The sequence below is a fragment of the Canis lupus genome, chromosome 6 (genome assembly GCF_003254725.2).
Source record: "Canis lupus dingo isolate Sandy chromosome 6, ASM325472v2, whole genome shotgun sequence".
Lineage (NCBI taxonomy): Eukaryota > Metazoa > Chordata > Mammalia > Carnivora > Canidae > Canis > Canis lupus.
In genome coordinates, this window is record NC_064248.1 from 55,316,726 (window position 1) to 55,342,150 (window position 25,425).

At 42.4% G+C, this 25,425-nt stretch overlaps 2 protein-coding genes across 6 annotated transcripts in view; one reads left to right on the plus strand and one right to left on the minus strand.

Annotated features, from left to right (window-relative positions):
- Positions 1 to 18,468, plus strand: part of BCAR3 (BCAR3 adaptor protein, NSP family member) — a 155,781-nt gene extending 137,313 nt beyond the window's left edge. For all 5 annotated transcript variants that reach the window (XM_049111660.1, XM_049111661.1, XM_025417593.3 and 2 more), the window contains 5 exons: positions 614 to 729; positions 4,524 to 4,695; positions 7,727 to 7,838; positions 14,383 to 14,595; positions 17,852 to 18,468. In XM_049111660.1, coding sequence (XP_048967617.1) covers positions 614 to 729; positions 4,524 to 4,695; positions 7,727 to 7,838; positions 14,383 to 14,595; positions 17,852 to 18,030 — 792 coding nt within the window. In that variant the 3' untranslated portion in view covers positions 18,031 to 18,468. The remainder of the gene's footprint in view (positions 1 to 613; positions 730 to 4,523; positions 4,696 to 7,726; positions 7,839 to 14,382; positions 14,596 to 17,851) is intronic.
- Positions 16,805 to 25,425, minus strand: part of FNBP1L (formin binding protein 1 like) — a 126,588-nt gene continuing 117,967 nt past the window's right edge. The window contains exon 15 of the mRNA XM_049111664.1: positions 16,805 to 16,955. Within this exon, the coding sequence (XP_048967621.1) occupies positions 16,891 to 16,955 (65 nt within the window). The 3' untranslated portion in view covers positions 16,805 to 16,890. The remainder of the gene's footprint in view (positions 16,956 to 25,425) is intronic.

The window sequence follows — 25,425 nt, forward strand, 5'->3', positions numbered from 1 at the left end:
GTGTTCCCGACGCAGCGACTGGGCCGTAACCTTTCGAGGCAGCGGTCGACTGATACCTGGTGATGACACGCCAGAACCGAGGTCGGGGAGCCGGCGGGGCCAAACATTTTTTGAAGGAAGGCCTCTCGGGGGAGAAGGGGGTGTGCTGGAGACCTCGGGTTTCAAATCGCTGGACGTGTGTCTAATAGTTTCCAGACGTGTGGTGCAGTGACGGAGCCCAGGGGAGGCGTAATTAAGGGTAATAGCAGCCAGTCCTGCCGTTGAGCGAGAACCGAGCGGCGGAGCCCCGGCGGCAGTCGCTGGGGGGGCGAGGGGGCTGGTGCGCCAGGGCTGCGCCGCCCAGAGGCTCAGTGCACCTGCGGCCCTGCTGCCGGCGGGGGCGGGGGCGGGGGCGGGGCCGCGGCGGGGGGGGCGGACCACCTGCAGGTGTGCACAGCACTCCAGCTGCTTTCCCCTCAGGTTTTCAGTTCCCGTGACGTCTTCGAGTCCTTCCCTAAACACTGTACTTGGGGATGCTGATGCCTCCGCACCGTCCCAGTTCGCCGCCTTTCTTGGTCGTGTTGGTGGCAAGCCCGCTCCCTGATCCAGTCTGTTTCACTCGTGTCCTTGACAGGTCGCTAGGATACTCGCAGTGTCCGAGGAGACGAGGAGGAACATGGGCGTGAGCTCGGGGCTGGAGCTCCTCACCTTGCCCTACGGCCACCAGCTGCGCCTGGACATCATCGAACGGTGAGCAGCGCTGCCCCCTGCGCTTCCGGCCCCGCCAGCGCAGCAGGTTCCCGGAGCGGACGGGCGCGCAGCCGCCCGCCCCGAGCCCGTCCGGTGTCCCGGGTCCCGGGTCCCGTGTCCCGTGTCCCGGGTCCCGGAAGCCTTGGCCGCAGGATTCCTGGAGCTGCGCGGAGGAAGTGCGGGAGCTCACAGCACGTTCCTGCTGCGGCCTGGCGGCGGGGCGCCTCGCCACCTGCGCCCCACCTCACCGCCTGGGAGTTCAGGGGCACCTTAGGAATAAGTGGCAGTTTGTGGGGAAGCCCGGGAAGAACCGAGTCCCAACATGGAGAGGTGGGCGGGGCGGCGCTCCCGCTCCTCACAGCCTCCGGGGGAGCCTCCTCAGCCTCCTCAGCCTCCCGGGGAGCCCGGGCCCGGCGCCCGCCAAAACCCACAGGCTGGAGCGTTGGAGGTTTAGGAATGAAAAAGACAGAAATAGTGAGGTATATTTTTAAGGAAAGTGCTAGACTAGATACCAGATCACCACAGACATTGGACTTGTTGACGCACGAGAAGAGACCATTGATTTGGGCAAGGCTGTCTGGTTACCTTAAGTATCCTGTTTTTTTCCAGCCAAGTTCCTTATTGTCACGACACAAACGTGGGTTCTAATGGGCACCCGGATTCCTGGCCTTCCACGACCTGCCCGGTCCTCGTGCTGTCTAGTCCATTTCTGTGGTGGCTGAAGTGTTTTTATCCCATGACCGTAGCCACAGCCACGTGGGGCTATTGAGAACCTGAAATGTGGCAACTGGGAGACAAACTGTTTCTTTTACTGTTTACGGTTCAAGCGTGAATGTATGTGGCTGGTGGACGCAGTCTAGGATGCCAGCCCCTAAAAAGTAAACCGGACATTTCAGGGAGCCTGAGGAATCGGTGCAGCTGCTTTCAAGGTTACCTGGCTAGAGAGCACAGGCAACGGGCCCCAGGCCGCTGTGGCTGCGGCCTGCATAGCCCCAAAACCCTGCAGTGCTGAATGCTTCTGGGAGGCAGGAGGTTAGGGACCGGTTCCTGGCTTTGTACAAGCCTCCTTGTTGTTTAATGCCTTTGGCGAATTGTGAATGTTCCTCCTTTTCCTACAGGCTTTCCTAGATTCTAGCCTCCTAGATTCTAGCCTCTGTCTGCAGGCATCGCCTTCCTGCCCGGAGCCCCGGGGGCAGCTAGGGGGCGCAGCAGGGGGGCAACTCTGTTGTTGTTGGGCCAGTGGTCACCATTTCAACAGAGGTGAGCTGAGCCACAGCCTGTCCCCGTTCCTCATGCGATGCAGCTCAGCGGAAGATCCCCCAGGTTCCAGGCCTTACTTTACCTGTGCTGTTAGGAATGTTGGACATGCGCCCTGGGCCCCCGGCTGAGGTCGGGGGAGGGGGGCAGGCTGGGGGCTCCTCTGGGGCTGTTTTCTGATTTCCACGCCTGTCGGCATCTGTTTCCTCTTTGTCCTGATCGCCACTTCCCTGGGGCCCCTCTCCTTGGTTAGCTTCCTGTCCAAGGCTGACCCTGGGGGATCGGCCTGCTAGAGTCTGGGGAGCCGGTTTCTTCATTACAGTGCGGTTGCTAAATAAAGGCCAAGGTTATAGCCATTTTGAAGGGTCAGATGACATCATCTTCCCGTGTTTGAGAATCAAATACAAACCACCCTTTATTTTTAATTTACCACCTCACCCATTCCAGGCCTGCTGAGGGGAGATGTCCTTTGTATAACAGTCAGTGCCTCTTATTGCCAGCACTGGAGCTTCCGCCTCAGACCTGCCATGCTCAGTTGTTTTTCCTATAGTAGTGTATACAGGAGGCTTTAGGCCCACGTTGCTTGAATGAATGGACAGATTACTCCATTAACCATTGATATGATGCCAGGTCTTAAAGAAGCATAGAACCTATCTTTTTTTTTAAGATTTTATTTATTTATTCGTGAGAGACACGCACAGAGAGAGAGTCAGAGACAGGCAGAGGGAGAAGCAGGCTCCATGCAGGGAGTGTGACGTGGGACCCGATCCTGGGTCTCCAGGATCACACCCTGGGCTGAAGGCAGCGCTAAACCACTGAGCCACTCCGGCTGCCCAAGAACGTATCTTTTATTAAGGGTCATTTAAAACACAGGAAAAAACAGTGAACAGAAGAATCAATCGAAGGCAATATGGGAAGCTGTTAGTTAAAAGAAACATCTGAAAATGCTCAGCTCAGCCTTAATGTTAATAAATTCAGTAAGTAATAAAAAATATATACTTTATGTTAGCATCTATTAATTAAGACCTCAGGAAGAGGGGCATATAGGTGGCTCAGTGGTTGAACATCTGCCTTTGGTTCAGGTCATGATCCCGAGGTCCTGGGATCAAGTCCCCCATCACACTCCCCATGGGGAGCCTGCTTCTCCCTCTGCCTATGTCTTTGCCTCTCTCTGTGTCTCTTGTGAATAAATATTTTTAAAAACTCAGGAAGAGGAGAGAAAAAAAAGGTAGACACGCTGACAGAGAAAGATGTGCACACAGAGACCGTTGTGATCACAGTTACCATCTGGTAGGGGCCTATCAGCGATAGGCATTCTGGTGATTCTTATACCCCTGCACTGTCTCTCTTTCTCACAACGACCTTAGCTCTCATTTTTACACTGAAGAAATTGAGGAGTGGAGCAGTTAGGGAACAGCCTATGGTCACACTGTGAATAAGCACCACAGACAGGTATGCAAAGACAAAGACAAACACACAGACACACTTGGAGACAGCAGAGCTCATCACTGATTTCATAATCACTAGAGAAAGTGGTAGGGCTAGCCACTTGATGAATCATGCCACCCTTGGCTCAAGGCATTGGGAGAGAGCCTGGCACTGTGGGCCTCAAGGTGACCCCAGAGCTAGAGGGCAAAGGCATGTTATAGTTTAGTACGTGTAGCTGTGGACAGGGGCTGCACTTCCAGGACTTGTGCCACAGTCCGGGAGAAATTTAATGGAGGCCATTCTGGCCCAATGCAGTCAACTCCCTGGTCCTGACTGAGGGAGAGAAGGAAGGGATTGGTCTCTGCCACCCGCCATCAGCACAGACTGCTCTGCGACCCCATTCAAATAAGTCTCATTGTCATGTGGAGAAAAGATCACTCTGCTTCCTGTTCTGGGTCTGTGAGCTTGACCCGGGTAGTACAGGATGAGAAAAGGGAGGATTGTTGGCAGATACAAGATTTCTATTTTATGAGGGTCTGACTTTATAGGGAAATTCCTGTCAGCTATTCAGTCATTGTCCACATCTCCATTCACTTTCTGGCCCCTTGACCAGAGCCACAGACTCTCCATTCTTCCTTCCTCATCCCTTCTTATGTTTCAAGACCTGTGTTGTCTTCTTGGGTCAAGCATATTCTCTCGTTTCTTTTTGCTTCCATTTCCCCAGTCCTAGGCACATAGTGGAGATGGCCCGGGACTTCCTGAGGATGGGATTCCCTAGTGTGTTGAGGGACCAGGTGTCTCCCCAGACCTCTCATGGTGGAAAGTGCCAGAAGCCACCTGTACTTCTGAGCAGCTTCACCCAGGAGGGCCCTCTCTGTTCCCCCAGATCCAGAGCTGAACATGGCTCTATCCTGGGCATCTGTCCTTTCTGACTCTAAATAGTGCACCCTCAGGCCTAGCCCAGGCCCTGCTGCCATCAGCCTGCAGGGGTGATCTCACTGTTGAAATCGGCACAGCGTGTACATCCAGCCTTTTTTCTGGCTGGTCTGCATTCCTTTCCTCCTAGTCCTGTGGGCCCTGGGTCTGACCACTGATCTTCTGCCTCCCAGACACAACACAATGGCCATCGGCATTGCAGTGGACATTCTGGGCTGCACGAGCACTTTGGAGGACCGAGCCGCCACCCTCAATAGGATCATCCAAGTGGCAGTGGAACTGAAAGACTCCATGGGGGACCTCTATTCTTTCTCGGCCATCATGAAAGCCCTGGAAATGCCACAGGTAAATTTCCATTTGATTTGTGCACCCTGCAGGCCTGGGTGTATTTAGAGTTCTGAACGTGGTCTGCAAGCCCATGCTTAGCAAATCACCCATGATTTTAGTCAACTTTGAAAGATAAACTAAATCTTAGTGACAGCAGCTTTGATTAGAGGGCAACCAGAAGCAGTGTCCTAAGTGTTTTGGCTCTGTTTTTCAAACCAGTTGGTAATTGTTGACAGCCCACACTTTATCTTTGGTGTTCAATAAGAAGAGCGATCCTCGGGAACAATTGGTATTCCTTAAGAACCAATTAGGATGGGATCCCTGGGTGGCGCCGCGGTTTGGCGCCTGCCTTTGGCCCAGGGCGCGATCCTGGAGACCCCGGATCGAGTCCCATGTCGGGCTCTCGGTGCATGGAGCCTGCTTCTCCCTCTGCCTGTGTCTCTGCCTCTCTCTCTCTCTCTCTCTGTTACTATCATAAATAAATAAAAATTAAAAAAAAAAAGAACCAATTAGGATGATCTGGCTGGCTAACGTGTGTCATAAAAGAGAGACTGATCATGTGCATCACCAGATATTTGGGGGAGCTTATATCTGGGAATGCCCATAGTGGTTTGTCTCAAAGTTCTGTTCCTCAGGTTACCTAAAACAGACTTCTGTTTTTAAAAATTCAGATTTCTAGCCCATTTGTCATACAACCTCCCAATTAGAGTTTCTGAAATCAGGCACTTTGAACTCATCTGCTTTGATGGGCTGTTTTTAGGATGAGTATCAAACCTGAAAGCCTGTATTTAAAATCAAACAGACCTTACGGAGAAAAGTCATTCTGTATCTTCATTGTCTCTGGGCAAGGGGCAGCTTTCTCATTTCTGTTCTGCCCCATAAACCATAGACTTTGGTAATCTCGCCCTGAGGGTCCTCCAGTCCCACAAACCCAACTGCAACCAGTAACACCAAAACTACTCGTTATTTAGCTTGACTGTCTCATAACCACAGATTGTCTCTGAAGCCCTGCTGGGTGCTCACTGAAAATCCATCACTGCCATTAGGGAAGATAGCCATAGTCACATGTTCTGCAAGTCAGAGCATGTTAGGAACCTCATTTCCTGGCATTAAAGCAAGCTCGCCTTAAAGACAAGCTGAAGCACTTAGTGCCTTCATCAGGAAATTTTGGAGGGAATCAATTCCAATGACAGTATCCTAAGAATCTGAAAAACTCTTAGATGCCCTGGAATTTCATAGGATCCATATTTGAAATAAGCCGATCCAGCTGTATTTTCATGATACACTAACTCCTATAATAACAGGGGTTATAATTTTTCATTCAAGTGTTTTTAATTTGCATCATATTTATTTCTTCTTATCCAAAACTGCATATCATTTTGGAAGGCTGAGACAACATGCCAAGCTGTATGTAGCACTCCAGCCCAGAGCTTCCTCTGAGAGTAGTAAAGGGGATGTTTGTGGGATCGTGTGTAATAAAGAGAATGCTTGTGCTGTCCATGACGTCATGGTCAAGGGTTAGAGACTTCTCCCAGAGCACCATAATATGCCTTTGTGCAAGGTGGCTCCCTTGCCTCCACCAGTATCAGACTTCCCTGCTGGAGTACCCCAGCATGCAGTCCTCCAGGGTATTCCAGGCCCCCACTCCTACCCCCCTGCCCCCGAAGTGAGTTAGGGCACTGCTCCGGGAGGACTGTGGCAGACCCAGGGAAGGCGGAGAGGAGAATCACATCATTCTTGTGTGTCATCATCCCAACTTGACCCTGTACTGCAGGCTCCCGTGCCTCCTCTTCTCAGCTTCTAGTATCAAGAAAAAGCATCCAGCAGATGGGCCCACACGAGATACCAGAGCTGCTTTCAGAAAGGCAGGTGCTTCAGGGAGGGGAAGAGAAGGGACAGTGAGAAGAGAGAAGCACATGGCGGGAGGGGTGGCCAGAGGAGGGTAAGTCACGTCCTCTGTCCAACAGCTCTGCTGACTGCTTCTCACCTTCCTCTGGGAAGATGCAGCTTGTAGCGGACAAGGGAATGAATCTTTTTTCTGTCACTTACCAGCTATAAAATCTGGAGCGAGTTAACTATTCTCTTCTGATTTCTGATCTGTAAAATGAGGCCAAAATACTGCCTCATAGGGCATTGGAGGATTAAATTAAATTCTTCAAATACCTGGGACAGAGTTGGTACTCATTCCCCAAATATTAGTGCCCTTCCTCTTTTTTGTTTCATGAAAAACAAACAAACAAACAAACAAAAACCTCAGACACTTAGCCTTGCTGTTTTTATGGTACGGGTGGGGAGCTGTTTGCTTTGGGCAGTCAGAGTCAGTGGCATATGTTGGCATTGACTAAACAAAATGAAAAGGAATGAGTAGAGTGGCATCATATGGTCTGGACAATCTTCTGTGTGTCTCAGACATTGACTAAATGAAAATGCTAGACATTATATTCCTACATGCTTTCATCAATATAACCTCTGTGGACAGCTGGGAATTCCCATCAAAATTTAAAATATATGTATTCTTTGACCCAGAGTTCCACTTCTGGAAATTTATTCTCCAGATATTTTCACACATACACACATTTATAAAATCTTCACAAGGTAATTTCATAATGGAAAAAGAAAACTTAAAAAAAAAAAAAAAAGAAAACTTGTAAAATTCTTATCTGTGGGAGACAAGGTAAACTTTATTCATAAAGTGGAACATCGTACGGAAGCTTAACAAAATAAGGCTGGAAAAAAAAAAAAAAAAAACCAAAGTAAGGTTGTCCTATGCTGTTTTATACATACTTGAATGATTGCCAAGCAAAAAAACTGAAAAATGTGTAAAGTATGATATGCCTTTTATTTTAAAAGTCATATAAATGTGTGTATACACAGGTACATGTACACATACAAGAAACTGACGAGGAGCTGTCTCCGGGATGGGCCGTTAGAACAATACAGAACAGGGTGGGGTGGGGATTAGCCTTTCTCTATACACTGCTTTCAACAGGCTTTGACTTGATTTTAAAAAGAGCTTTTTCAAAAATGATAACACCTTTCTTTCTTCCAGATCACAAGGTTAGAAAAAACGTGGACTGCCCTGAGGCACCAGTACACCCAAACCGCTATCCTCTATGAAAAACAGCTGAAGCCTTTCAGCAAAATGCTGCACGAAGGCAGAGGTGAGCCCAGGGTCAGCACCAGTGGGCATGGTGGCTGCCCCCTGTGTGTCCGTGAGACCGTTAGGTCATATCTGCCCTAGTTTGATCAAAGCCATTAGCAGAACATTTCAAGATCTGAGTTATCTGTAGGATTTTTGATGGATTTTGAGGCTTTTATTAGGTGACAGCATCATTTCTAGAAGAACAGGACATGGGCTACCAGTCACCTACTCCATGCTTCCCTTTCTTAATTGAGGTGTTAAGTACGTAACATTATATTAGTTGTAGGTGTACAATGCAGTGAGTCAGTATTTGTATATACTACAAATGATCACAACCCAAGTAATACCCACGTCATATACAGTTATACGGTTTTTCTTTTTGTGATGAGAACTCTCAAGAGTCACTCTCTTGGTTACTTTCAAATGTGCAGTGCAGTGTTATTAACTATAGTCATTGTGTTATACATTACCTACCCATGACTTACTCATTTCATACCTGGAAATTTCTGTATTTTGACCCTTTCCACCCATTTTGCTCACCCCTGACCCCCAGCCTCAAGCAACCACCAATCTATTCTCTATTCATGAGCTGAGGGACTTTTGGGGGTTTTTTGGTTTTATTTTTTTAGATCCCACATACAAGTGAGATCATCTAGTATTGTTCTTGTTCTGTAACATATTTCACTTAGCAGAGTGCTCTTAGGGTCCATTCATGTTGTCAAACAGCAGGATTTTATTTATTTTTATGGCTGAATAATATTCCATTGTGTGTGTGTGCACACACCACATTATCCATTCCTCCATTGGTAGACACTTCGGTTGTTTTATCTTGGCTATTGTAAATAATGCAGTGAGCATGGGATACGGATATTTTTTTTGAGTTAGTATTTTTGTTTCCTTCAGATAAATACCCAGAAGTGGAATTGCTGGATAATATGGTAGTTCTATTTTTAATTTTTTTGAGCAATCTCCATACTGTTTTCTATAGTGGCTATACTAAAATATATGCCTGCTGGCAGTGCACAAGTGTTCTCTTTTCTCCACATCCTTTCCAACATTTGCTATTTCTTATCTTTTTACTATAGCCATTCTAATAAGTGTGAAGTGATATCTCATTGTGGTTTTGATATGCATTCCCCTCAAATTGAGCACCTTTCCAAAATGTACCTGTTGACTATCTGTATCTCCTCTGGAAAAATGTCTATTCAGATCCTCTGCCCTTTTCATTGTTTTTGTTGTTGTTGTTTACTTATGTGAGTTCTTTATGTATTTTGGGTGTTAACCCCTTATCAAATATATAACTTGCAGATATTCTCTCCCATTCAGTAGTTTCCTTTTATATTTTGTTGATGGTTTTCTTTGTTGTGTAGAAGCTTTTTAGTTTGATGTAGTCTCACTTGTTGATGTTTGCTTTTGGTGGCAGAAAAAAAAAATCATCACTAAAATGAATGTCAGGGAGTTTCTGCCTATGTTTTCTTCTAGGAGTTCTGTGGTTTCAGGTCTACCTTCAAGTGTTTAATCCATTTTGAGTTGATATTTGCATATGGTGTAAGATAGTGTCCTGTTGTATTTTACATGTGGCTGTCCAGTTTTCCCAGCAGTCCATTCCCCCATTCTATCGAAGAGATTTTGTCCTTTCCCCATTGTATGTTCTTGGCTCCTCTGTCATAAATAAATTGGTCATATGTGCATGGGTTTATTTCTGGGCTCTCTATTCAGTTTCTTTCAAGTAGGTGTTTATTTTTATGTTAATACCATACTACTTTGATTACTATAGCTTTGGAATATAGTTTGAAACCAAGGAGCATGATACCTCCAGCTTTGTTCTTCTCTCTCAAAACTCCTTTGGTTATTTGGGGTCTTCTGTGGTTCCCCCATATTTTAGGATTGTTCTATTTCTGTGAAAAATGCCATTGGAATTTTGTAAGAATTGCATTGAATTTGTAGATTGCTTTAGGTAGTATGGACATTTTAACAATATTAACTCTTCCAAACCATGAACACAGAATATCTGTATCTTCTTCAGTTTCTTTCATCAGTGTTGTATAGTTTTCGGGATATAGATCTTTCAGCTCCTTGGCTAAATTTATTCCTTAGTATTTTATTCTTTTTCATGTAACTGTAAATGGGATTGTTTTCTTAATTTCTCCTTCTGATAGTTTGTTGTTAGTGTATGGGCATGCAGTAGACTTTCTGTATATTTTGTATTGTGCCACTTGACTGAATCTGTATATTCTAACAGTTTTTGATGGGAGTTTTTGTTTTCTATATATAATGTGTCGTTGGCAAATAGTGATAGTTTTACTTCTTCCTTTCCAATTTGGATGCCTTTTATTTTTTTCTTGCCCATTTGCTCTGTCTAGGACATTCAATACCATGTTGAATAAAAGTGAAGAGAGTGGGCATCCCTGTCTTGCTCTTGATCTCTTTCAACTTTTCACCATTGAGTATTAGCTATGGGTTTGTCATATACATTATGTAGAGGTATGTTCCTTCTATACCTGCTTTGTTGAGAGTTATCATAAATGGGTGTTGAATTTTGTCAAACCCTTTTTCTGCATCTATTGAGTTGATCATATGATTTTTTTTTAAAAGATTTTATTTATTTGAGAGAGAGGAAGTGCTTGAGCAGGGGGGAATGTCTTAGAGGAAGAGGGAGAGGAAGAAGTGGATTCCCCGCTGAGGAGAGCCATTGCAGAACTCAATCCCAGGAGATCATGATTTGAGCCGAAGGCAGACTGAGCCATCCAGGCTCCTCGAGCGTTTTATTTTTATCCTTCATTTTGTTAGTGTGGTGTATCATATTGATTGATAGGCAGATGTCAACCATCCCTGCATCTCTGGAATAAATCCTACTTGATCATAGTATATGATCCTTTTTTAATGTATTATTGAATTCAGTTTGCCTGTATTTTGTTGAGAATTTTCGCATCCACGTTCGTCAGGGATACTGGCCTGTAATTTTCTTTTCTTGTAGTGTCCCTGTCTGGTTTTAGTATCAATGTGTATGCTAGCCTCATAAAATGAGTTTGGAGGGACGCCTGGGTAGCTCAGCAGTTGAGCATCTACCTTTGGCTCGGGTTATGGTCCCAGGGTCCTGGGATGAAGCCCCACATCAGGCTCCTTGCTCAGCGGGAAGCCTGCTTCTCTCTCTCCTCCTGTTCTTACTCTCTCTCTCTCTATTGTTCTCTCTCTCTCTCCCTCTCTGTCTCAAATTAAAACAAAAACAAAAAAACTTTTGTGACTTACCATAGGAGGTCTACCTTGGAGAATGTTCCACATGCCCTTTAGAATATGTATTGTGTTGCTTTTGGATAGAATACCCTGTGTATATTTGTGAGGTCCATTTGGTCTAACATGTTGTTAAGGCCAGTATTTCCTGATTTTCTGTCTGGATGATCTATCCAGTAAGTGGAGTGTTAAAGTCTGTTATTGTGTCCATCTATTTCTTCCTTTAGGTCTGTTAATGTTTGCTTTATATATTTAGATACTCCTATGTTTGGCACATAAATATTTACAAATGTTATATTCTCTTATTGGATTGACCTCTTTATCATTATGTAATGCTCTTTTTTTGTTTCTTATTAATAGTCTTTGTCTTAAAGTCTATTTTGTCTGATATAAGTATAGGTACTCAAGCTTTCTTTTGGTTAATTATCTTTTCCTATCTCTTCACTTACAGTCTGTGTGCGCCCTCACATCTGAAGGGGGAGTCTCTTGTAGGAAGCATAAGGATGGGTCTTTTTTTTATCCATTCAGTCACTATCTGTCTTGATTGGAAAATTCAATCCATTTACATTTAATTGTTGGTTGGTATGTACTTTTTGCCATTTTATTCATTGTTTTCTGGCTATTTTATCCTTCTCTGCTCATTTTTTCTCTTGTTCTCTTCCTTTGTGGCTTGATTTTCTTTATTGCTATGCATCTTTTATAGTGTATTTTCTATAGGTTTTTGCTTTGTGGTTACCATGAGGCTTACAACCTATAACAATCTCTTATTGAAGTTGATACCAACTTAAGTTTGAATGCATTCTAAATCTGTACATTTTTACTCCACACAACATTTTTTGATGTCGTATCTTACATCTTTTTTTATCTGTGTTTCCTAATTATTGCAGTTAGTTAGGTTTACCACTTTTGTCCTTTAACCTTCATACTAGCTTTATAAGTGATTACCTTTACTGTCTATTTACTTTTACCAGGGAGATTGGTATATTGCATGTTTTGTTACTAATTAGCACCCTTTCTTTTCAGGTAACAAAAGTCCCTTTAACATTTCTCATACAGCCAGTTTAGTAGTGGTGATTATCTTTTATTTGTTTAGAAAACTCTATTTCTCCTCCAATTCTGAATGATAGCTTTGCCAGATAGAGTATTCTTCGTTGGAAGTTTTTTTTTTCTTTTAGCACTTTGAATATATTGTGCCAGTCCCTCTGGCCTCTAAAGTTTCTGCTGGTAGAGTCTTAATGCGGGGGGTGGGGGTGGGGGAGGTGTCCTTTGTACATTACAAGCTGGTTTTTTCCTCCTACTTCTTTTAAGATTTTTTCCTATTCTTTAACTTTTGACATTTTAATTATAACATGTTTTGGTGTGGATCTTATTTGTAACTCTCTGGGTTTTCCTGGATCTGGATGTCTATTTGCTTAGGGAGGTTTTCAGCTATTATTTCCTCAAATAAGTTTTCTTCCCCTCTCTCTTTTTTTCTAGGACCCCTGTAATGCAAATGTTAGTTTATGGGACATATGGAAAGTCATCAAGCAGACTATCTCCACTTTTTTCATTTTTTTTTTCTTTTTTGCTGCTCTGATTGTAAAGTTTCTGTTATCTTGAGTTCACTAATCCTTTCTTTTGCTTCACCTAGTCTGTTGAACCTCTCTACTAAATTTTCAGTTTGATTGCTTTCTTCAGCTCTCTGACTTCTATTTGGTGCTTTTATATTTTCTATCTCTTGAAGTTCTCATTGTGTTTGTCCTTTTCCCAAATTCAGTGAGCATCTTTACGACCATTATTTTGAACTCTTTGTCATGTAAATTACCTATTGCCATTTCATTAAGGTTTTCCTGAGGTTTCCTCTTTTCATTTGGAACATATTCCTGTTTCTGCATTTTGCTTGACTCTTTTTGTTGGTTTCTATGCATTAGATAAAACAGCCACCTTTTCCAAGCTTGACCTCACAAAAGACATGAGCCTTATCATTCAACCCTGATCTAGTTCTTGGTTGTCTCTCTAACCTTTGTGATTGTCCAAGCAGTCATTTTTATTTTTAATGGCTCCCAGTAGTTGAGAATATGCTAAGACCTGTCAGTGTCTCAAAGGGGGAGGGTCTCAGTCAGCACCTAGATTCAGGCCAGTTGGAAAGCCAAATCCTCAGGCATCAGTTTGTTTAATTATGCATATATATAGTCCTGTGGGAATGCAAGCATAAGCCCCACTGGCCCTTAGAGCCAGGTCATGTGAAGGTGTCCCACAGGGGGCAGTTGCAAAAAAAAAAAAAAAAGCTTCAAACAAGTATATAAGCTAGTCCCCTTTTAGGTGGTATCAGGAAGCTGTAGCAGGGCAGAGGGAGAGTGCAAAGATTGTCTCTACCAGCCTACATTACCTGAGAGCATCTCTGTAGGCCCCCAGTTGTGTGCCAGACAGGAAGCCTGCCTCTCCAGCTAAAGCTCCAGGACAAGCAAATAGGCCTCTTTCACAGAAAGACTGGGGGATATTTCAGACTGCTGTCTATGCAGTAAGCTGGGGGTGCCTGTCTAGGACTGTATTTCCAGTTGTTACAGTTCTATGAGACATAGGATCACAATCCCTCTAGCTTTCACAGCTAGGTGAGCAGGGCTGTATCAGTGGGGAGCACCTACAAAAACTGATGCGCCAACTGTGTGTAACAGCTCCACTTTGGAGATACTGGCACTATGGAATTTGGCAGAGGGACACCCTATAGATGGCACCTACAGGAAAAAGAAACGATGGCACCTGTTGGCTAGAATAAAGCAGAGAAAGTGTGTGAAGATGTGCCTGCCAGCCAGCGGGCCCTAGATGAGCACTAAATCAGTCTGCCCCGCAGACCAACACTTCAAGATTAGCAAATGAGCTCCTCTCAATCCACTGCCTCTGTACTGAGCCCTGGGGCAGGTGAGTCTGAACACACAAGCCTTTTAACTTGCTCAGCTTGTTAAAGCCTTGTGGGACGTGGGGACTCGTCTGTTAGGTGAAGGTCTTAAAAGCTGGGGTGTCCAATGTGGAGTTCAAAGCCTTTACTCCTCAGGGAAAAAGCTCCAGGTGTTGCATTTGTTCCCAGTTGTGCCAGGGTTGAGGTTTATGGAGAGATTGGGCCAAGCCTCTCCTACCTGCTTTGACGTGGCCCTTCATTTGTCTGCCCAGTATGTAGGAGTTACTCAGTTTTAGTTTTTTTTTTTCCAGAGGAAGTTCCATAGTAAGCTGCAGATTCGACATGTCCACTCAGGGAGGTGAGCACAGGCTCCTCCTCTGTCACCATCTTGAATTGGAACTCTCTGCTTAACTTTGAAAAAAAAATACAACGTGGAAAACTTTACCTTGTTTTTCAGAGTCTATGTGTGTCCCCCCCAACAAAATATCAGTCCCACTACTGCTGCCTCTTGTGACCTTAATGGAGCGCCAAGCTGTCACTTTTGAAGGGACTGATATGTGGGAAAAAAACGATGAAAGCTGTGAGATTATGCTGAACCACTTAGCCACTGGCCGGCTCATGGCAGAAACAGCAGACAGCTACCGGATGAATGCTGAGAGGATCCTGGAAGGTAAGCTGCTCCTATTCTTCACAGTAATTAGAGTGAAGGAACAAAAGAGCATGGATGCTCTCAGGAAAGGACAAAGTAGGAAAGATTAAGGCATAGGATTCCTTTTCTTATGATTGACCATGACTTCCTCTTAGTCTCTACAAGACTTGAGGCTCCTGTTTCTCCTTTTCCATGTGTTCTATTGTGTCAATGGCATAGAATAAATGCAGAAAGGTCAAGAAAGAATTGGTCAACTTGCCTACCATTAGGACTTCTGATTGGAGCTATTTGAGTGTGGGTCAACATGAGGAGTTAGAGTGACTTCATTTATCTGCTTTCCTATTTCTTCCCATATTGGGAAGTGAGCTCCCAGCTCCCTTGTTTTTAGCATCAGAGAACCCAACACAGGCAAAGGCACTGCTGAGAGAGCTTGGAGAAAACTGTAAATCATCAATACTTAGGTTTGGGTTAGTGTAAAGTGTGTTTTAAGGAATGACCAACTAGGCTGAAGGAGGTGGATAGAGGTGGGAAGGCTGAGGAAGAGCCTGTGAAGGGTTTTGAAAATGGGAGAGTGTCATGATGTCAGATTTATATTTTAAATTTGGCATGTGTTTGTGGGAAGGCTGAAAGCTTGTAGGCAAAAAGATCATTTAGGAAGCAAGACAAGAAGGAGGGCTTTTACCCAAGGTGGTGGTTATCAGGAATGATTACTTCCTCTTCTTTGCTATATTTTTAAAATTCTTCAAAAGCCCACAGTTTCATTCACAAGGCTGAGAAAGAGCTACATAGAGCAGGAGAGCCTGTTTATTTCATCCTAAAACAAAGTATTTGAGACTAAGCTGTTTAACACTGTATCTGCTGTCGGTTGAAGAACTACAGATCTGTTTCAATTTTTTTTCATCAGAAAGTTCTCTAGGATTGGCATTGTAGGGTTCAAAAAAATAAAAGCACCTAATTCTTTTTTTTTTTTAAAGATTTTATTTATTTATTCATGAGAAATACAGAGAGAAGAGCAGAGGCACAGACAGAGGGAGAAGCCGGCTCCCCATAGGGAACCCCATGCGGGACTTGATCCCAGCAGTCCGGGATCATGCCCTGAGCTGAAGGCAGACACTCAACCACTGAGCCATCCAGGCATCCCAAAAGCACCTAATTCAATTCACCAGATTTTAGAGTGCCTGTTTATACAAGGCTAATAACTGTATTACATTGGATGTTGCCTAAGCCAATATATTAGGATGAGTTTTGAGAAAAGGGCTTTAAGCTGCTCTACAACAAATCACTTTAAAGGTATCTAATGGCATTTTCTCAGTTAATCCTGCTACAGGTTTATATAGAAAGTTCTCATTGCGGGAAGTAACTATGAACCCAGTAAGGGCAGAGATTTGCTCACCAACATAAACCCAACCCAAGGTAGGGACTCAAAGCATGTTAATTGAATGATTGGAAGTCACTGGCCTATGGTGTGCTGTTATGTTCTGGCATTACAGGGAAGGATGGACTAGAAGGCTTCTATTATTCACCACAAAGATCCTATAAATCTAGATGGTAGAAATATATTTAAGGATAGAGCAGATTAATTCAGCAATAATCAAGGATGAGAACCATGGGTCCGTATGACTCTTTGGCTGGAGGTTTCTACCTCTCTGATGGTTGACAGAGTATCCTTGGCTTTAAGTAGACAGATCTTCTCTTATGTAACAAAAGAGAGAGTCACGAAACAAATCCACACATTTATTTTTTGAGAAAGGTGCCAATGTAATTCATTAGATATAGCCTTTCAACAAATGGTGCTGGAACTACTGGATATGATATGCAAAAGAAAAAAATGATTCCTGATCCTTACCTCATACCATACACACTAATTAATCCAAAATGGATCATAGGCCCAAGTGTAAAGCTCCTATAAGATATCGGGGAAATTCATTGTGCCCTGGTTTAGGACACAAAAAACATGAACCATAACAAATTTCTGATAAACCAAAATTTTAAATTTTACTCTTCAAAAGAAAAGGCAAGTCCCAGAGTAGAAGAAAATATCTGCTAAACATTTATCTGATAAAGGATTTAGATCTAGACTATATAACAAACTCTTACAACTCAATGAGAAGACAAACAAGATGATCTACACCAGAGAAGATCTGCAAATGACAAATAACTACATGGAAAGATGTTCAAAGCATTAGGGAGATGTAAGTTTAAACAACAATGAGATAATAGCACACACTGTCTATAATGGTTACACTTTAAAAAGAATGGTAATCCTGGGGCACCTGGGTGGCTCAGTCAGTTAAGCATCCGACTCTTCCTTTCAGCTCAGGTCTTGATCTCAGGGTTGTTGAGTTCAGGCCCCATGTTGGGCTCTACACTGGGCATGGAGCCTGCTTAAAAAAAAAAAAAAAAAGATAATACTAAGATTTGGCAGCTTATGGAGAAACTGGAGCTGGTGAAAATAGAAAATGGTACAGCTATTTTAGAAGAGTTTGACAGTTTCTTTAAACATATTTACCACATGACCAAGTAATTCCTCCCCTAGAGAAATGAAAACACATGTCCGTCCATACAAAGACCTACATGGAAATGTTTACACCACTATTCATAACAGCCAGAAACTGGAAACACTCCCAATGTCCATCAGTTGGTGAATGGATAAACAAAATGTGGAATGTCCATATAACTGAATGCTACTCAGCGATAAAAAGGAATGAGTGGATAACCTGCAACAATATGGAATAGTCTCAAAAACCTGGTGCTGAATCAAAGAAACCTGATATAAAGTCCACATTGTATGATTCTGTTTATATCAAGTTTCTAGAAAAGGCAAAGCAAGAGCAACACAAAGCAAAGAGGCACTAGGTATAACTTTCTAGGATGAGATGGGGGTTTTAAAACTGGTGGTGATGGATGTACAACTTGTATAGGCTTACTCTTACAAATCAAAATAGGTGAATCGTGACATAAATTATACATCAGTAAAGCTGTAAAAACAAAACAAAGTACTTTGAACATTCCCCTTCCCACAGTGGCTTGTGCACATGAATTTCATTCTATCATGTTTCAGTGAGCTTACTTGGTATTCCTTCTCCGAAGGTGTTCAGATCCTTGAGGATGGGGCCTGCCCTTTCCTTATATAAAGCAGAGCTATATTTTTCTTTGGGGGCATTTTTAAAGTTCTGATGGAAGATGAAGTTCATTTTGATCCTACTTTAAGCGAGTAAGTTTTCAGTCTATTTCAACATTACATTTGAAAACTAAAGGAACTGTTTGTTTTTAATAGGTTTTCAACCAGATGAAGAAATGAGTGAAATCTTCAAGACTGAATTTCAGATGCGATTGCTCTGGGGCAGCAAAGGTGCACAAGTGAATCAGACAGAGAGATATGAGAAATTCAACCAGATTTTAACTGCCCTCTCACGTAAACTGGAACCTCCTCCTGTAAAGCAGGCAGAGCTTTGATAACTCTCCAGAGAACCTTAGGATATGATTTCAAGCTTCTCCAGTTTCTTCTTTGGGAAGGCTTATCATTTGATAAAGTAATAATGTACAAATCTGACAGTGTACAAGCTTTTAGTATCCACAGGATATTAAACATGTAAATTGCACAGAGCACACTTATTTATGAATTGTTTAAAATTACTACTGATTTTTAAATAATTTATTATGAAAGTAACTATTGCTAATGTTGATCAGCAAATTTAAGACCTAGCTATGTTGGCAGGTTGCTTTCTATTTCTGAGGTATTTGACCATTTTAGTTTAAATTCCTTGTCAGATAAGTGTAAATAGAAAAGAGTTTAAAAGCATGAAACATTTTGGAAGGTATCAGTTGTATGATATTCTTTAAATATAAAAAATGTAAATAGTCCTATGAAAATATATCTTTTTGTGAAAATAATTGTATCTAGTCTCTTTATTGTACTATGGTGAGTTATTTAATATTAATTATACCTTCTACCTTCCTGAGGTATCCTCTTCCCTAGATACTATATCCTAATAATAAACCAAGCTTAATGAGAGTGATATGGAAAACTTAAGGTTTGTGGCTTGGGAGACAGTGAATAGTGATACACGGTAGACCTGGCTCTAGAGGACCCGGGTTCAAAGTGAAGCTGTGGTGCTTGCTAGCAGTTGGATTTTGGTTAAGTTAACCTCATCAATACCCTGTGTGCAGCACAGACCTAGTATAAAGTGAGTACTCAGATGTTAGTATATTTCGAGACATCACTTCACGCATTTGAAAATAACTGACTGTTGGGCTTCCAGTCCAACGGTGATGTAGGAAGACCCTGAACTCCGCTCTTCCACAGATATGCCAAATCTGTATCTATTTATAAAGCACTCTGTCCTAAAGAACGGAGGCTGACTGAACAGCTTCTACACAATAGACCATACAGACAACAGCAAGAGGGATGGTGACACAGTAACGAAAGGAAACCCTACCCCTAAAGCTACAAACTGCAGCGGGAAGGGATAGTACTAAAGGACCACGAGCAGATTTATTTGCTCTTGGGTATAGAAAAGCCATGGTTTAAAAGCGTAACTGGAACCAGCCCTAAAACCCTGCCAAATATTGGGGATGCTGCTGAAACTCTCTTAGAGGGTCAAAGGGACTGGTAAGCACCAGGGTTTATGTTCCCCCTTCACCTTAACAATGCAGAGGAGCATGGTCCTGACACCGTAGTTGGCCTGCCACCTCAGTGAGCCCCAGGCCCTAGCCCACACCAGCCCCAGATGCCCTGGGGTACAGAAAAAAGCTGTAGTTTAAAAGAGCAACTAGATTATAAAAGATCCAGCCCTAGAACTCCACCAAAAGGCAGAGAGCTGCTAGAACTCTCTCCAGAGGGGGTGGTGACAGTTTACATTCTCCCACCACCTTTATAGTGTACAAAGGAGCAGCCTACTGCTTCCACAAGCCCCTGGCCCCTAGCCCACACCAGCCCACGCCATCCACCAGAGTGGCCTTAATGTGCCACATACTGAATCCAAGCTGTCTCACCAAGGTGATATAGGCACAACGCACTCCAGAATATCCCAGGCCTATGCCACTCTGGCTCCAAACAACTCAGTAGGGCAGACTGCTCTAGGACCTCCTGGCTCATGCCCTTTACGGCTCAGGGTACCCTCTGTGTGGAATGACATGGGAATCTGAACTGCACCCCACTTTAGTTCAGTCACCCCACCAGGGTGCCCCCTGGGTAAAACACCCCAGGACACTCCGTTTTTTTAAAAATTTTTTCTGGGGGGGACACTCAATTTAAATCCACTTTAGTATCAGCTGCCATGCCAGGGTACCCTCTGCACAGAGAGCCCTGGGACCCAACACTTGTAATTATCTCAGCTTTAGCTATCCTGTCAGGTGTCCTCTGCACGGAAAACCCTGGGACCACCCTGGCCCACATTCACTTCAGCTCTGGCCGTGGCACTAGGACAGCCCTAGCAGATAACGTCCAGGACGCCTAGTCCATGCCACCCAGAGTTACAGTCAACCAAAATCATCAGGCACATACAAGTTACACAGTGGACAACCATACACAAGACCATTCCTTCAAATTTAGGAGAAACAACTATTCCACCTAATTCATAGAAACAAACAGAAAATCAACCAAAATGAGACAGAGGAAATTTGCTCCAAAAAAGAAAACAAGACAAAACCTTGGAAAAAGAATTAAATGAAACAGCTAAACAATATGCCTGATAGAGTTCAAAGTAATGGTCATAAAGATGCTCACTGGACTGGACAGAAAAGTGGATGAACAAAGAGACAAATATAAAAAAAGAATCAATCAGGGTTGAAGAATACAAGAACTGAAATGAAAAATACACTAGAGGGAATCAACAAGAGATCAGAAAATGCAGAAGAATGGATCGGCAATCTAGAAGGCAGGAAGTGGAAAGCACCCAAGCTGAACAACTACAATAGATCTCTTAGACAACATCAAGTAAACAAGTATTCTCTCTTATAATGAGAGAATTCTATTATTCTCATTATAGGAGTCCCAAAGGTAGGGAGAGAAAGGAGAATAATACTTTTAATAATTGAAAACTTGGGGATCCCTGGGTGGCTCAGTGGTTTGGCGCCTGCCTTTGGCTCAGGGTGCAATCCTGGAGTCCCGGGATCGAGTCCCGTGTCAGGCTCCTGGCATGGAGCCTGCTTCTCCCTCTGCCTGTGTCTCTGCCTCTCTCTTTCTCTATGTCTATCATGAATAAATAAATAAAATCTCTAAAAAAAAAAGATAACTGAAAACTTCCCTAACCCAGGGAAGGAAATACACATCCAAGTCCAAGAAGCAAAGACAGTTCTAAATAAGATAGATCCAAGGAGGTTCGCATCATGACACATAATTATTAACATGTCAAAGATTAAAGATAATTTTACAAGCAGTGAGAAGCAACTAGTAACATACAAAGGAAACCCCAAAAAGCCATCAGCTGATTTCTTATCAGAAACTTTGCAGTCCAGAAAGAAGTGGCAGGATATATTCAAAGTGCTGAAAGGAAAAAAGCTACACCCAAGAATACTCTGCCCAACAAGGTTATCATTCAGAATTGAAAGACAAAGAGTCTCCCAGACAAAAATTAAAGGAGTTCACCACCACTACTAAACCAGCCTTACAAGAAATGTTAAAGTGCTGAAGAAAAGACCATAATGAAAATTACGGAAAGAAAAAAATGACATGAGTAAAAGCAAACATACAGTAAAGGTAGCAATCACTTTTGAAGGCTAAAAGACAAAAATAGTTAAAAAAAAAAAAAAAAAAAAAGTAAAACCAATTATACCTAAACAATCAGTTAAGGGGGACTCATGAAATAAAATTATGCAAAATATAACAACATATACATAAAACAGTGGGGGGTGAGTAAAAATGTTGTTCTCTTAGGTGTTCAAATTTAAGTGCCATAAACTTAAACATATGAGTTATATACTTAGGACATTATATATAAACCTCATGGAAACCACACACCAAAAACCTATGACAGATACACAAGAAATAAAGTGAAAGAAAGACAAAAATAATACCAAAGTGGTCAATCACAAGAGAGCAAGAGAAGAACAGAACTACAAAACCAGAAAACAATAAACAAAATGGCATTAAGTACATATGTATCAATTACTTTAAATATAAATGGTCTAAATGATCCGCTCAAATAAAATAATTGTTACCTTTTCCTCTAACTGGTTAACTACGAGTTTTCTAGGCTTACTTTCTAGGTTTTCGACTTACTACAGGAAATAACTTTTTAGTTTATCAGTACTCTCAATTTTTTTCTATCGTAGAAAACTTGGAATACAAGATTTTAAAATAAAATAATAAACTCCAATCACTCTGCCACAAACTGTGAACACTTACCAATTTGCTTTTTCTTTCTGTCTTCTAAGTAATTTGGGGGATCATACCTGAATATCCAACTTTTCTCAAGTTACAAAACTTTCTCCATGATGTAAATAGCCTTTGAAAAAATAGAACTTATTGCTTACATAGGTTACACTATAATTTAATCACCTTCCTTCCATCTTAAATATGGCTACTAGAACTAAGAATGAGCTACTCACTGTGTTCTACTTATTACAAGGGGAATATTAGTTTTGAATCCTGGGTCTCTGTATTTTCATTTATGTAGCCTAGGATTATTTTATTTTTTAAAGGAGCCATCACACCATTGTTATTTTTTATTTGCTGGAAAAAGAAAACCCAAAAGTACAATTCTATTTCTGGCCATTTGGTAGTTCAGATGCTCTTAAAAGCCCCTTAATTATAACTAAGTCAATAAATTTTAATAAACCTACCTTTTAATGCACGGTTAAACTGACAGAATGAAAGGGAAATCCCCAAGAAATAATTCTACCTACCCCACCTCACTCACCAAAAGCATCAGCAAATACAAACTCTGTAAGAGAACTTAAAAACCTGGGTGGCCCTAAGGCACATACTGAAATCACCTCAGTGAATGGGAGAAGGGGCTTTAGGGGAGCCAAATATGAAATAGCCCCATTAAGTAGGGTTCCTTAAAGGGTCCCCGTTGTTAGGCTGGAAAAAATATCTGCCAATAAAGAAAGGTTACCAAGAAACAGGCCTGTCTTTCATGCACAGCTACAAGAATTGTAATGATAATGGTCTTTGGTGAGGATTTGCAACTACAAGCCTATCCTCAAATAGATCTAGAGTAAAAACCCAAAACCAAATTGATTTACAATGGTCCTAGGTTGCTGGCATCCCTGGGGCCTGGCAGATAAACCCATCCTCTCAGGAGGAAAGCATCCAGTATTCACACTGATAAAATACATGTTAAAATGAAAAAAAATTTATAACTGCATATTCATATACGTATATAAAATCAAACACATGTAGAAGCAATGCTATCATGAATAAAATGCTAGGGGAAAAAAAGATTTAGAACCCCCATGCCTTCAGATACTGGAATTATGTTTTGAATGCAATCATATTTGGTTGCATATAAAAAAATGAACCCAGATAGGATATGAATATTAAAAAATGAACACATTTTAAGAGAAAGTTAGTAGATCCTTTAGAAATGTATAATGAACTATAAACTCAATGGATGCTAATATTAAACAGAAGATTAGATCTTAGGTACCTGAGTGGCTCAGTCAGTTAAGGATCTGACTCTTGATTTCAGCTCAGGCCATGATCTCAGAAACATGGGATTTAGCCGTGCAACAGGCTCCACACTGTGCATAAAGCCTGCTTAGTATTCTCTCCCTCTCCCTCTGCAACCCGACTGCCCCCCGCCCCCCCACGCCCCGTGTGTGCCTGCTCTCTTTCCAAAAGAATAAAACCCCAGAAGATTGGATTCAACTAAAGCTTTAATGAACTGGAAGACATCTGAAGATCACATATAATGGAATACTACACCAACTAAAATGAACTATACACACTAAAATGAACTACACATAAACATGGATAAATCTTAAGAGCACTGAGTGAAAATGAAAGTCTCAGTAGATACCATGCAATATTCAAAATATTTAAAAGCAGGATGTTAATATATAAATCATATGAACTAAGGTTAATATAGGTTAATGTGCAAATCAAGTAAAATAATCTTTTATTCTTTAAACTACATTAAAACTTTATCTAAAGTGATGAAAGTAGCACAAATCACTCAGCAATCACTAATAATTTCTAAATCACTTCGAATAGCTGGGCTGTTTTAATTTTTTGACTGACTCTCACCAGCTAAATGATACCTTCATTATTTGACATAGGGCTGCAAACTCTTCCAGTGACCTCCTCCATTCAACTGATAGTCCTTAACTTATGTGCTGTTTGGCACCTGAAGAGAAGGTACATGCAACCAATCCCCATCTTACCTCATTGGACAGGACAGTGCCATCTGAGTGCTGGCTGTATGCCAAGAACCAGTGGTAGGAGCCCCCAGCGAGAGGAAAGAATGGTGGGGGGTGGGGGGGGCGGGGAGGACTAGTTGGGTGCGGATTGATGACCCTGGTTGCCAGAAATGGGAACTCGTGTTTTATGTCTGTCTCATTCCACACCCAAAACTGGGTCCCACACTGGCCAACCAAGAAAGAACCAATGACTGGTTGGATGCCTGTTACGATTCAGAACAAAGGAAGAAAGGGATAGCGAAGGGAATAAATAGCCGGGCAAGTCGGCCAGGGCTTCTGCTGGCCTGGAGATGGAGCAGCTTGGTCAGGCCAGTGACTGTAAACTTGTAGAAATGTAGAGGGCAGACAAACATGATATTCCTGGTTTGGAGATTTGCCAAGGGAAGAGCGGGGGAGAAAAGAGCAGGAGTTGTGCTATCACCTGCTGGAGAATACAGTCTTCTGGTATAAGAATCCTGGTACAGTCTCCTGACACCTCTTCAGTGCACAAGGCAGGCCACCCTCTACCACAAATAAGCTGCCAAAATGTTCAAAAAACAAACAAACATCTAAAGGGCTATCACTACACTACAAAAGGCTATGTTCCTAACACTTGTGCCTACCTACCCACACTCCCTTCCAATCTTCCAGCTGCTACCAGAGCTTAGACACATCTCCCTGTGAGCAGGATGAGGCATTTCTTGTGGAGGATGAACAGAAGAGATCTCCATTAGTCTGGTTGCCCAGATTCTTCTCCCACTCAAGGGCTTAACAAAACCAGAAAAAATTTCCCAAAACCTGAATACCAAATCTCTAATAACAAAGACCTTCAGCTTTGTCCCCAGTGCTCAAACCAGAAATACATCACTAAGTATCATGTGTGGTTGCTGAGAGAAACCACATATGCTGGAACTTAGTTCAGTTACTCGTTTCTGGAATTACTGTTTACCAATCGGTATGGAAACATTTCAGTATTTAGTATTAACCATGGCTGTATTAGTGTGCACTGGCTGAATATCAGGCCTGCACAGAGTATGCAACATCTTTACTCAAAAACATGGAAAGCTAATCAGGTTTAGGAAAAAATAACCCTTGTGGTAAAACCACGAGAAACCAAGAAAACAAAATCTAAGAAATTCAGGATAATGGCTATTCTTGAAGGAGAGGGAGATGGTAATTTTCTATTTAAATTGAGTGATAGACTTACATTAATTATGTATGGTTCATAACATACACATATTTTCCACAAGAAGTTTTCCTCAGGATTGACATTCTGGGTTTACCATATCAGCTCATTGCAAGCTCCCATTTCTACAACAATGCTATCACTATCTTACAAAAATGAGTAAGAAATCCTGTCAAAATCCTGAAGCTATGCTGAAATCAAGACATTTAAGTGTATTGAGTTTCCCAATTGTATCTAAAGAAAGGAATGAGGCTAATTTGATGTGGCCTTTTTTTTTTAGGACCTAGGTCAGTTACCCATTATATTTTCTCCTAAATGCT